The sequence below is a fragment of the Molossus molossus genome, unplaced genomic scaffold (assembly GCF_014108415.1).
Source record: "Molossus molossus isolate mMolMol1 unplaced genomic scaffold, mMolMol1.p scaffold_m16_p_20, whole genome shotgun sequence".
In the NCBI taxonomy this organism is placed as follows: Eukaryota; Metazoa; Chordata; class Mammalia; order Chiroptera; family Molossidae; genus Molossus; species Molossus molossus.
This window is the reverse complement of record NW_023425356.1, coordinates 54506794-54517889: the sequence shown is the minus strand read 5'-3', so window position 1 is coordinate 54517889 and position 11096 is coordinate 54506794. Positions and strand designations below refer to the sequence as shown.

The 11096-nt window shown below is 45.8% G+C and overlaps 1 protein-coding gene across 2 annotated transcripts in view; it reads right to left on the bottom strand.

Annotated features, from left to right (window-relative positions):
- Positions 1–5278: 5278 nt before the first annotated feature.
- Positions 5279–11096, bottom strand: part of CD244 (CD244 molecule) — a 29182-nt gene continuing 23364 nt past the window's right edge. For both annotated transcript variants that reach the window (XM_036273110.1, XM_036273112.1), the window contains exons 8-9: positions 6505–6561; positions 5279–5520 (exon numbers count right to left, since the gene is read on the bottom strand). In XM_036273110.1, coding sequence (XP_036129003.1) covers positions 5482–5520; positions 6505–6561 — 96 coding nt within the window. In that variant the 3' untranslated portion in view covers positions 5279–5481. The remainder of the gene's footprint in view (positions 5521–6504; positions 6562–11096) is intronic.

Below are 11096 nucleotides of genomic sequence, written 5' to 3'. Positions count from 1 at the left end.
CATTTCCTTTGCTCACCTAGTTTGGTCTCTTGACAGTGGCCGGGGCGGGGGGGGGGGCGGTATCTCCAATTATTTAGCCCGGCTTCAGGCCTTTTCTCGTTTGCACTCCTTCCTGTGCGATTACAGCAGTTCTGATGGAGGAAAATCCTAAGCTTTCGGTCTCTACAATGGACCTGAGCCTGGGCCGGCCACTTACAAGCAATATTCTTCTGGACATGGAGCAAATCTCTTGGGCTCTTTGTGTTGTTACTAATAAATCTCTCATTTTTATACTTCACTACACTCATTGCTGAAGAACTCAGCTCTGCTCCCAAGACCCTGTAAAGTTGGACTTTGAGATGCTAGTTGTGCACCACAAAATCCGTTGTCCATCTCAGGATGTGCTGAGGAAAGGTGGTCCTACAGGAACTGCTCACTTAACTCAGCACCTGAGACGTGTACCCCAGAAAGAGACTGCGCACCCTTTTCTGGTCCTCACATCACAGGCTGGCTATACCTGCTCCCCAACCCCGCTCACCTCATGGCTCCCCCAAATGCTCATCTAATTTGCTGTGGGCCCCATTGCTCACCTCACCCCAGGCCCCACACTTGCAAGGACACACTTCAGCTCACTCAGCCTCATTGCTCATCTGTTGTGTGGACCAAGCAGTCAGTCCTGACCCAGCTTCTTGCCTCAGGTACGGGCTGCTTTTTGCCTCAATCCAGACCCAGCTCTCACCACTGTCCCGGCCCCGCCTCTCACCTCCACCCAGGTCCCGCTTCAGGCATAAAGACCTGACCCACTGGTTGTACTTCACTTTATGTTTTAGTTATCCATTTGAATTAAAAGAGCCAGAAAAGAGTTATATTTTGGAACATGAAGTTTAATGGGAAAAAAATTTAATCATGTAAACTTTTTTTTATCCTCCCCCAGGACATTTTTGCATTCATCTTCAGACAGAGCGGGAGGGAGAGAGGGGGGAAGAGATAGAGAGAAACATTGATGTGAGAGAGACACATCAACTAGCTGCCACCCACACGACCCCAACCCAGGCCGGGGATAAACTGCAACCGAGGTACGTGCTCTTAGCAGGAACCGAACCCAGGACTCTCTGGTCCACGGGCCAACACTCTAACCGCTGAGCCAAACTGGCCAGGGCAATCATGTAGACTTTATAAATTAAAAAATGATCTGCAAAATAACTTCTTCAAAGAATAAAAAAAGAAGCCATACCCTGGGAGAAAATTTTTACACAATACATTTGTGGAGAATTCCAAAATGGCGGCGGAGTGAACAGAAGCTACACAGACCGTCTCCCAGGACCAAACTGGAATTACAAAGAAAACACAGACAAATCGATAGGAACAGGCAACAGAAAAGCTGTTTGCGAGGACCATATAACCAGGGACACTGACTAGATCCTGGTAGGATTGCTGGGAGCCCAGGGTCGGAAGCTGGGCAGCGGCCTTAGCTGGGAGCGGAGCCCTCGGGTCACACTCCCAGGCGGCTCCACAGGGCAGAGCCAGGACAGACGCTAAAACAGCCACAGCCACTCACCTTGGGCTCTGGCAGAGGGAGGGCAGACTGGACCGGAACTGTGTGGGGACACTCGGGATTTCGGAGGGCACTCAGAGCTTTTGCTCAGTTGCAGCCGCACAGGACAGTGGCCACATTGCTCCTTCCCAGGGCTCTGAGGAGAGGCAGCAGCCCCTCCCTCAGAGATTCAACCCCACCCTGTGGGCCATTGAAATGCAAATTGAGACCCATTAACAACCAGCATCTGCCCCACACTCAGGAAATCCCCTTATGCTGAGCACCTGAGGGAGTTTTTCAATCAACTGACAACCCAAAAGTCTTCAAGTTACCTGGACTGCTAGCCTCCAGGCAAAAAGCTAGAGGATAACAGTACCATTCCTGGGCTAGCAACTCTAACCGAGAAAGTAAGACTTGACAGTGGTGTTTAACGTGGTTCCTCCCTCACTCATCTAGACCCAGAAGAGGGAGCCACAAATAGCAGAACACCAATACCCACAGGGAAAACTTGGCAGGCTCCAAAGCCCACTGTGATAGCCAAAATGGTGAAACACAGAAACAAAAGCCAAATGAAAGAACAAGAGACCTCCACCGAAGATGATATCAATGTGGAGCAGTTAGGCATGTTAACAGAGCTACAATTCAGAGCCATGATCTTGAGGAAGCTCAACAGCAAGAGTAAAGACATAGAGATGCTGAAAATAAACCAATTGTAAATTAAAAACCACCAGGAAGAGATCAAGGATGACATATCAGAAGTAAAGAACACATTGGAAGGTCTAAACAGCAGAGTAGAGGAAGCTGAGGACAGAATCAGTGAATTAGAAGACAGGGTAGAAAAAATCAACCAATCAGAAAACCAAAAGGAAAAAACTATTAAAAAACAGGAAGGCAGTTTAAGAGAACTGTGGGACAACTTGAAACGTAATAATATTTGCATCATAGGAGTCCTGGAAGAAGAAGAAAATGAGCAAGGGTTAGAGAATATATTCCAAGAAATAGTGACAGAAAACTTCCCTAATTTGGTGAAGAAAGAAGTCATTCAAGTTCAAGAAGCACAGAGAGCCCCAAGTAAGAAGAACCCAAACAGGCCCACACCAGGACACATAGTAATTAAAATGCCAAAAATTAAAGACAAAGAGAGAATCCTAACAGCAGTAAGAGATAAGCAACAGGTTACCTACAAAATAAACCCCATAAGGCTTCAGCTGACTTCTCAACAGAAACACTACAGGCCAGAAGGGAATGGCATGAGGTAATTAAGGTCATGAAAAACAAGGATCTGAATCCAAGACTAATCTACGAGGCTCCTCTGACCCCTACAACTTCTACCTGCTCCCTGTCTCACCTGTTCCCTTCGGCCACCTGTTCATTGAGAAGCCTATAAAAAGCAGATGAGAAAGTCAAACTGTCAACCAAGCATAAGAGCTGGTCGCTCCAGAGCTGACTCATTCAACATGCCCTCACTATAAAACCCAGAATATAAAGAAATATCTTCTCCCATAACAATACAGTGAAAAATTAGGAACAGTACAGGAAAGCACTGTGGTCCTAAATTGCCATCCATGGGTGAAATTCTGCAATAGTCCTCAATTCTCTGAGAGTTCACTCCCTACATTTGAGGGAGGAAAACAGTTCTACATTCCTACACCAGATCATTCAGGTTCCAAAAATTATCAAATCTTCAAGGTCAGTATTTTTCAACCAGAAGCAATTTTTTTCCCAGGGACATTCTGTAATGTGTGCAGACACTTTACATTGTCATGAGGTTGACATAAGGGTGAACAGGCAGGCAGTGAATACAAGGAACGGATGCAGATAAGCACCTACGATGTGCAGAACAAATCTGAAAAAGTAAAATAATAAACAGGCGCTAGCCCAACCAGATATAAAAATGTACTGTAGCCCTGGCCGGTTTGGCTCAGCGGTTGGAGCGTCCACCTGCGGTCCTGAGAGACCCGGGTTCGGTTCCCGCTAAGGGCATGTACCTCAGTTGCAGTTTGTCCCCAGCCCTGGTTGGTCGTGCGGGTGGCAGCCACTCGATGTGTCCCTTTCACATCGATGTTTCCCTCTCTCTCTCTCCCTCCCACTCTGTCTGTACAAAAAATGGAAAAATGTCCTCGAATGAGGATTAAAAAAAAAAAAAAAAAATGTACTGTAGCCCAGCTGGTGTGGCTCAGTGGGATGAACTGCAACTGAGGTACATGCCCTTGACCAGAATCAAACTTGAAACTCATTGCTCTGCGGGTTGATGCTCTAACCGCTGAGCCAAACCAGCCAGGGCTTTTTAAAGTATTTTTAATATGTTTTTTATTGCTTCCTTACACAGAGAGGAAGGAAGAGATAGAAACATCGATGTGAGGGAGAAGCATCGATTGCCTGCCTCCTGCAACCTGGGCATGTGCCCCAACCAGGAATCTAGCCGGGACCTCTCAGGCAGGGGACGATGCTCAATTCACTGAGCCATGCCAGGCAGGCGTGAATATACTTTTAAAATTTGGGGGTGGGTAGGGGCATGCAGGAGGTGGCCAATCAATGTTCTCTCTCATCAATGTTTCTCTCTCTCCCTCTCACTCTCTCTTTGAAATCAATAAAGGGAAAACAATTTTTTAATAAATAAAATAATTAAAATGTCATGTTTTTGACAGTCTGAGGAACTGGGTAGACCCAGAGATGTGAAAGTAGGGTACAGACTGACAATCCCCAAGACAAAAACAAAAACAATTAAAAATTGTTTTGAAGAATGATGGTTTCTGTGGAAGCTGGATCCCCAGGTTCAGGCTGATAGCTAAGCCTTTTTATGAGGCTATCAAAGGACCTGTTTTTGAGCCATTAGAATGGAATTAGGGCTTAAACTAAGCCTTCAAGGACCTCTAATCAGTCTAAGTGAGGCACTGGCCTTGGGTTTCCATGACCTAGAAAAACCATTTGATTTTTAGAGAGAATGGAAGGGACAGGGAGAGAGAGAGAAACATCGGTGTGAGAACACAACACTGATCAGTTGCCTCCTGCATGCCCCCCACTGGTCATCCAGCTGCAACCAGGCATGTGCCCTGAGCAGGAATCTAACCTGCAACCTCCTGGTGCCTGGGGCAACGCCCAACTGAGAGAGAGAGAGAGAGAGAGAGAGAGAGAGAGAGAGAGAGAGAGAGACATCGGTTTGTTGTTCCATTTGTTTATATATACATATTGACTGAGTCTTGTTCATGACCTGATCAGGGATCAAACCCTCAACCTTGGGTATTGGGACAATGGTCTCACCAACCGAGCTACCCAGCCAGGGCAACAACCTTGTTTTTTTGTTTGTTTGCTTTTTAATTTTTTATTGTACTTTATTTTGTATCTATTTCCTTTTAAAAATATGTTACTTATTTCAGGGAGAGGGAATGATAGAAACGCCAATCAGCTGCCTCCTGCACACCCCTTACTGGGCATTGAGCCCACAACCAGGGCACCTGCCCTGAACAGGAATCAAACCCACAACCCCTCTGTGAACGAAACGATGCCCAACCAACCACGCCATGCTGGCCAGGGTGCCTTGCTCTTTTATTTATTTTCCTTTATTGATTTTAGAGGGAGAGGAAGTAGAGGGAGAGAGAGATAGAAAACTTAATGAGAGAGAACATCAACTGGCCGCCTCCTGCATGCCCCCCACTGGGGATCTGACCCACAACCTGGGCTTGTGCCCTGACCGGGAATCAAACTGGTGACCTCTTGGTGCAGGGTCGACGCTCAACCACTGAGCCATACCAGCCAACATGCCTTGCTCTTTTAATGGCTGTTATATATCATTTTCAAAACAAAACATAGTCCATGAACAAATGCTCGAACTAGGAACAATTCTGTAGAGACTTGTGTGGTATCATCTGTTGCACTGGTTCCCAAATCAAATGCTGGTCTGTAACAGAGGTGCGGAGTCCCCAGCCACTGGGATTTCAACAAACGCTCTCCAGCTCCTCGCAGTACAGTCAAGCAGGGTTCTGAGCTTTGGTTTGTACCTTTCCAACCTGCGAACAAAGCAAAGTCCACACACTCTCACTCGGAGAACCTAGGACAGCCCTGTGGGAGATGGACTGTTATCCCATATTACAGGTTAAGAAAATGAAGCTCAGAGCAACCGATTGAAATACAGAAGGGGCTTAAGTCCAATTCTTCTGGCTCCAAGTCTAGTGTTTTTTTAGCCACACCATGGGGCTTCCTTGTGACCCCCTAGATTGCTTTGGACTATACAGAGCCCTCTGCAACTCTGGACTGTCCAGTTAGCTTTAATGTGGAGCGACACTCAAAATGCCAAGAAACCCAACAAGCACACCCCCCTTGGGACCAATGGCAACATGGTTATTAGGTCACACGTGGAAGTTCGGGTGCAGTAGGAGGCTATTCGGGAGTGAGCGGGGGTGCTCTCCTGTAGGTATGAATGGGCAGTATAATGATGCCTCCTCCACACATTCTGTGGAGATTAAAAGAGATAATTCATATGAAGCCACTGTCAGGCCACCATATACATGAGAAACCTTTAATAAATGTGGAGTCCCTGCTTCCCATCCCCTGAGTGGTCTGAGGAAAGTCAAGTCGGCCACCATGCTCGGGGCACCTTTGTAGAGTATCCATCCCAGAAGCAGCTTAAGATCGCCTGCTGTGGAGTGACTCTCAATTACTTGTTAACGTTAGAAAATCATTTAGACTCACTACTCCTCCCTTCTCGGTCCCCCTCACCCCCACCAACACTGTGAAAGGAAGTGTCTAGCCTGGGATGGCCCTAATTTGCAACTTGAGGTCCTCAATAACAGTCAAACCCCAAAACATCATATGATCTTGGGTTAGACACTCACTCTCCGTGGACCTCGGTTTCTTCATCTCTGAAATTTGAATTTGAATTAGAATATGCCTAAAATCCCAACCATTTTGAGCCTCTGGACAACTTGCGCAAGTGCACAACTTCCCAGTGCTATGGGCACTGAGCCCATGCAGAAGTTGTTTCAGAATCTTACCTCTCCATAGATCGTGCTAATAACGGAAGGGCTGTGCTGCTTCTTCTTGGATCCAGACTGAAATTCAGAGGGTAAAGGATGCTTAACTTCAGGCTAAGAAATGTCCTGTCCATAACTGGTGTGAGAGGTTCCACAAGATACTCAGTGCCCAGAAAGTCCCTGAAGTCCCCAACCAGAACCTCCTACCCCAGCAGTAAACAACGGTGTTTATGGTTTCCAGAGAAGGTTATCACATACTTGCCTATGATTTGACAAAACAAAATCAGAGGTCAGCTCCCACAGCCCCACACTCGTCAGACCACACATACACACATTTCCAGCCTTCAGACAAACCTAATTCAAACATGGTCACAAACCATGTATAGGTTCAATGCATAGCACATGTGAGCGCACACACACGCATGTGCTACACACAGGCACGCACACACATACATACACACATACACGCACACATACACACACGTGCGCACGTGCACACACATACATGCACACAAACCTACTGGAGTTCAGAAGCTCTTTCAGTAGCTGAAGAGTCTTCAGAATATAAAACCAAAGCCTGTGACCATAGTGCTGGTGACAACCAGCATGACCGTGTAGCATAGCATATGGATCTAAATCTCTCTCATGGTACAATCCAATTTGTCTGAATGACTTATTGAAAAGGGGTGAATGAGAATTTTGAAAAATTTGTTCTAAACTTCTCCCCCATTTGATGCAAACACAGTATCCTAGAACAGCTTGAACTCCACACTTCCCAGTGAGACAGATTCCCTGCTTCCCATATGACCATGCTAAGCTTATGGACTTGTACTGTGACTCCAGCCTTGGGAATATCATTCTTTTCACCCTCTCCCACTGAGTTGAAAATATGACATTAGGTGCCCAGCCGGTGCAGCTCAGTGGCTGAGCATCGACTCTGCACCAAGAGATCGCCAGTTGGATTCCTGGCAGGACACATGCCCAGGTTGTAGGCCAGATCCCAGTGGGGAAAATGCAGGAGGCAGCCAATCAATGTTTATAGCTCTCCCTCTCCCTTTCTCTCTCTCTAAAATCAATAAAGAAAAATTTTTAAATGAAATAAAAAGATAATATTGGGCCCAGAAGACCCAGGTCTACAGTTCCAGGCACACATAAGAGCTGTGAGCCCAGCTGGGATCAGGATTTACGGTCACTGATGAGGTTCCCTGAAGATCAGCACTGTGTCTCTCAGGCTCCACTGGAGCCCTGCAGCTCAGGCCACACGCCCATGCACTGGAGACCTCCCCAGCTTCTTTCACCACAGGGGTTCCAGAAGAAGAAGAAAATGAACAAGGGTTAGAGAATATATTCCAAGAAATAGTGACAGAAAACTTCCCTAATTTGGTGAAGGAAGAAGTCATTCAAGTTCAAGAAGCACAGAGAGCCCCAAGTAAGAAGAACCCAAACAGGCCCACACCAAGACACATAGTAATCAAAATGCCAAAAATTAAAGACAAAGAGAGAATCCTAAAGGCAGCAAGAGATAAGCAACAAGTTACCTACAAAGGAAACCCCATAAGGCTCTCAGCTGACTTCTTAACAGAAACACAACAGGCCAGAAGGGAGTGGCATGGAGTAATCAAGGTCATGAAAAACAAGGATCTGAATCCAAGACTACTCTATCTAGCAAGGCTGTCATTCAAAATAGAAGTTCAAATAAGGAGCTTCCCAGACAAAAAAAATGGCTAAGGGAATATTTTAGCATCAAACCAGCACTGCAAGAAATGTTTAAAGGACTGCTGTAATTAGTAGAAAAAATAGGAAGAAAAATACAACCACAATAAACAAAAATGGCAATAAATAAGTACATATCAATAATTACCTTAAATGTAAATAAATTGAACACTTCGATCAAAAGACACAGAGTAGCTGACTGGATAAGAAAGCATGACTCACATATATGTTGTTTACAAGAGACCCACCTCACAACAAAAGACTCACATAGGTTGAAAGTGAAGAAATGGAAAAAAATCTTCCAGGCAAATGGAAAGGGGAAAAAAAGCTAGAGTAGCAATACTCATATCTGATAAAATAGATTTCAAAATGAAGGTCATAACAAGAGACAAAGAAGGCCACTACATAATATTGAAAGGGCCCTGGCCAGTTAGGCTCAGTGGTTAGAGCATCGGCCTGCAATCCAGAGAGACCCGAGTTTGGTTCCCGCTAAGGGCATGTACCTCGGTTGCAGTTTCTCCCTGTCCCTGGTTGGTCGTGCAGGTGGCAGCCACTCAATGTGTCCCTTTCATGTTGATGTTTCTCTCTCTCTCTCTCTCTCTCTCTCTCTCTCTCTCTCTCTCTCCCCCTCCCTCCCTCCCTCTCTCTTCACCCCACTCTATCTGAACAAAAGATGGAAAAGGGTAAAAAATATATATATAAAGGATCTATCCAACAAGAAGATACAACCTTGGTAAACATATATGCACCAAATATAGGAGCATTAAAATATATTAAAAATCTTCTGGAGGACTTCAAAGGAGAAATCAACAGCAATACAATCATAGCAGGGGACCTCAAAACCCTGTTGACATCACTGGATAGATCCTCTAGACAAAAAATTAGTAAGGAAACAGAGACTCTAAATAATGCACTAGATCAAATGTATTTAAAAGATATCTACAGCGTGCTCATACAACACAACAAAAGGAAGACAAAGAACACAACCTAAAAATGGGCAGAGGACCTAAAGAGACACCTCTCCAAACAAGACATACAAATGGCCAAGAGACATATAAAAAAATGCTCAACATCACTAATCACCAGAGAGTTGCAAATTAAAACAAGTATGAGGTATGGCCTCACACCTGCCAGAATGGCCACCATCAACAAATCATCAAACAACACGTGATGGAGAAAAGGGGACTCTAGTGCACTGCTGGTGGGAATGCAGACTGGTGCAGCCACTATGGAAAACAGTATGGTGTTTTCTCAAAAAATTAAAAATTGATCTGCCATTTGACCTAGTGATCCCATTTCTAGGAATATATCCTAAGAAGCCTGAAACACCAATCAGAAAGAATATTGTGGGAGACATTTTGCACGGCATCCATTTTGTTAAAATCTGCTCTGCCATCACCTTCCCCAAGGCAGGATATCTCTGCCTTCTGCATTTCTTTTTTTTTTTTTTTTTTTTTTTTTTTTTTATCCTTACCTGAGGACATTTTTCATTTTTGTTCAGACAGAGTGGGAGGGAGAGAGAGGAAGAGAGAGAGAGAAACATCGACGTGAAAGGGACACATCGAGTGGCTGCCACCCGCACGACCAACCAGGGCCGGGGACAAACTGCAACCGAGGTACGTGCCCTTAGCGGGAACCGAACCCAGGTCTCTCTGGACCGCAGGCCGATGCTCTAACCGCTGAGCCAAACCAGCCAGGGCTAAACATTTTTTTTTTTTTTTTATCCTCACCCGAGGATATTTTTCCATTTTTTGTACAGATAGAGTGGGAGGGAGAGAGAGGAAGGGAGAGAGAGAGAGAAACATCGCCGTGAAGGGACACATCGAGTGGCTGCCACCCGCACGACCAACCAGGGCCGGGGACAAACTGCAACCGAAGTACATGCCCTTAGCGGGAACCGAACCCGGGTCTCTCTGTACCGCAGGCCGACGCTTTAACCACTGAGCCAAACTGGCCTGCATTTCTTTATCTCTACATTTCTTTAAGTAAAATCTGCTCTGCCATCTTCTGCCCCAAGGCAGGATATCTCTGCTTTATCTCTGCATTTTGAACCATTTACTCAGTCTTTTGTTCCACCCGTGCTTGGGGTGGTTACTCAATAACTATCGCTTGATAACAAATGATCTTGTTTTTCCTGCCCTATATATTGTGTAAATTTCCCCAGAATAAACGAGACTTGATCAGACTCCTGTCTTGTCTCCATTTCTCGTGTCTCTTGTCCCTCCTCATCCTCACTCCCCCTCTAGAGTCCTCGTTGCTCGACCTGCGGGACGGGTCAGAATATATGTACCCCTATGTTTATAGCAGCACTATTTACAATTGCTAAGATCTGGAAAAAGCACAAGTGTCCATCAATAGATGAGTGGATTAAAAAGCTGTGGTACATGTGCACAATGGAGTACTATGCAGCTGTAAGAAAGAAAGATCTGGGACTACCAGTCAGGATGGCGGGCAGGTAAATGGGTGTTCGTCATCCAACAACCACATCAAAGTTACAACTAAACTACAGAACAACCATCATTCAAAGCCGCCTGAAATCAAGCTGAATGAAAGTCCTACAACTACAGAATCAAAGAAGAAGCCACATCAAGACTGGTAGGAGGGGCGGAGGCGGAGGGGCTGGTCCCACACCCACCTGTGGTGGATAAAAATCAGGAGGACACCTCAGCTGGGAAGGTCCTCCCTGAGGACGGAGGGGTCCCTGTCCCACACCAGGCGCCCCGCTCAGGGTTCCAGTACCAGGAAGAGAATTCCCATAACTTCTGGCTAGAAAAAACAACTGGAACTGAGGCACAAAGAGGCTGAGGCGGCTGCAGCTCCAGGCAGCTCCTCTTAAAGAGCCCGTGCACGAACTTATCAGACTCACTCCCTCTAAGCTCGAAGGGGAAGCAGCTCCAAGG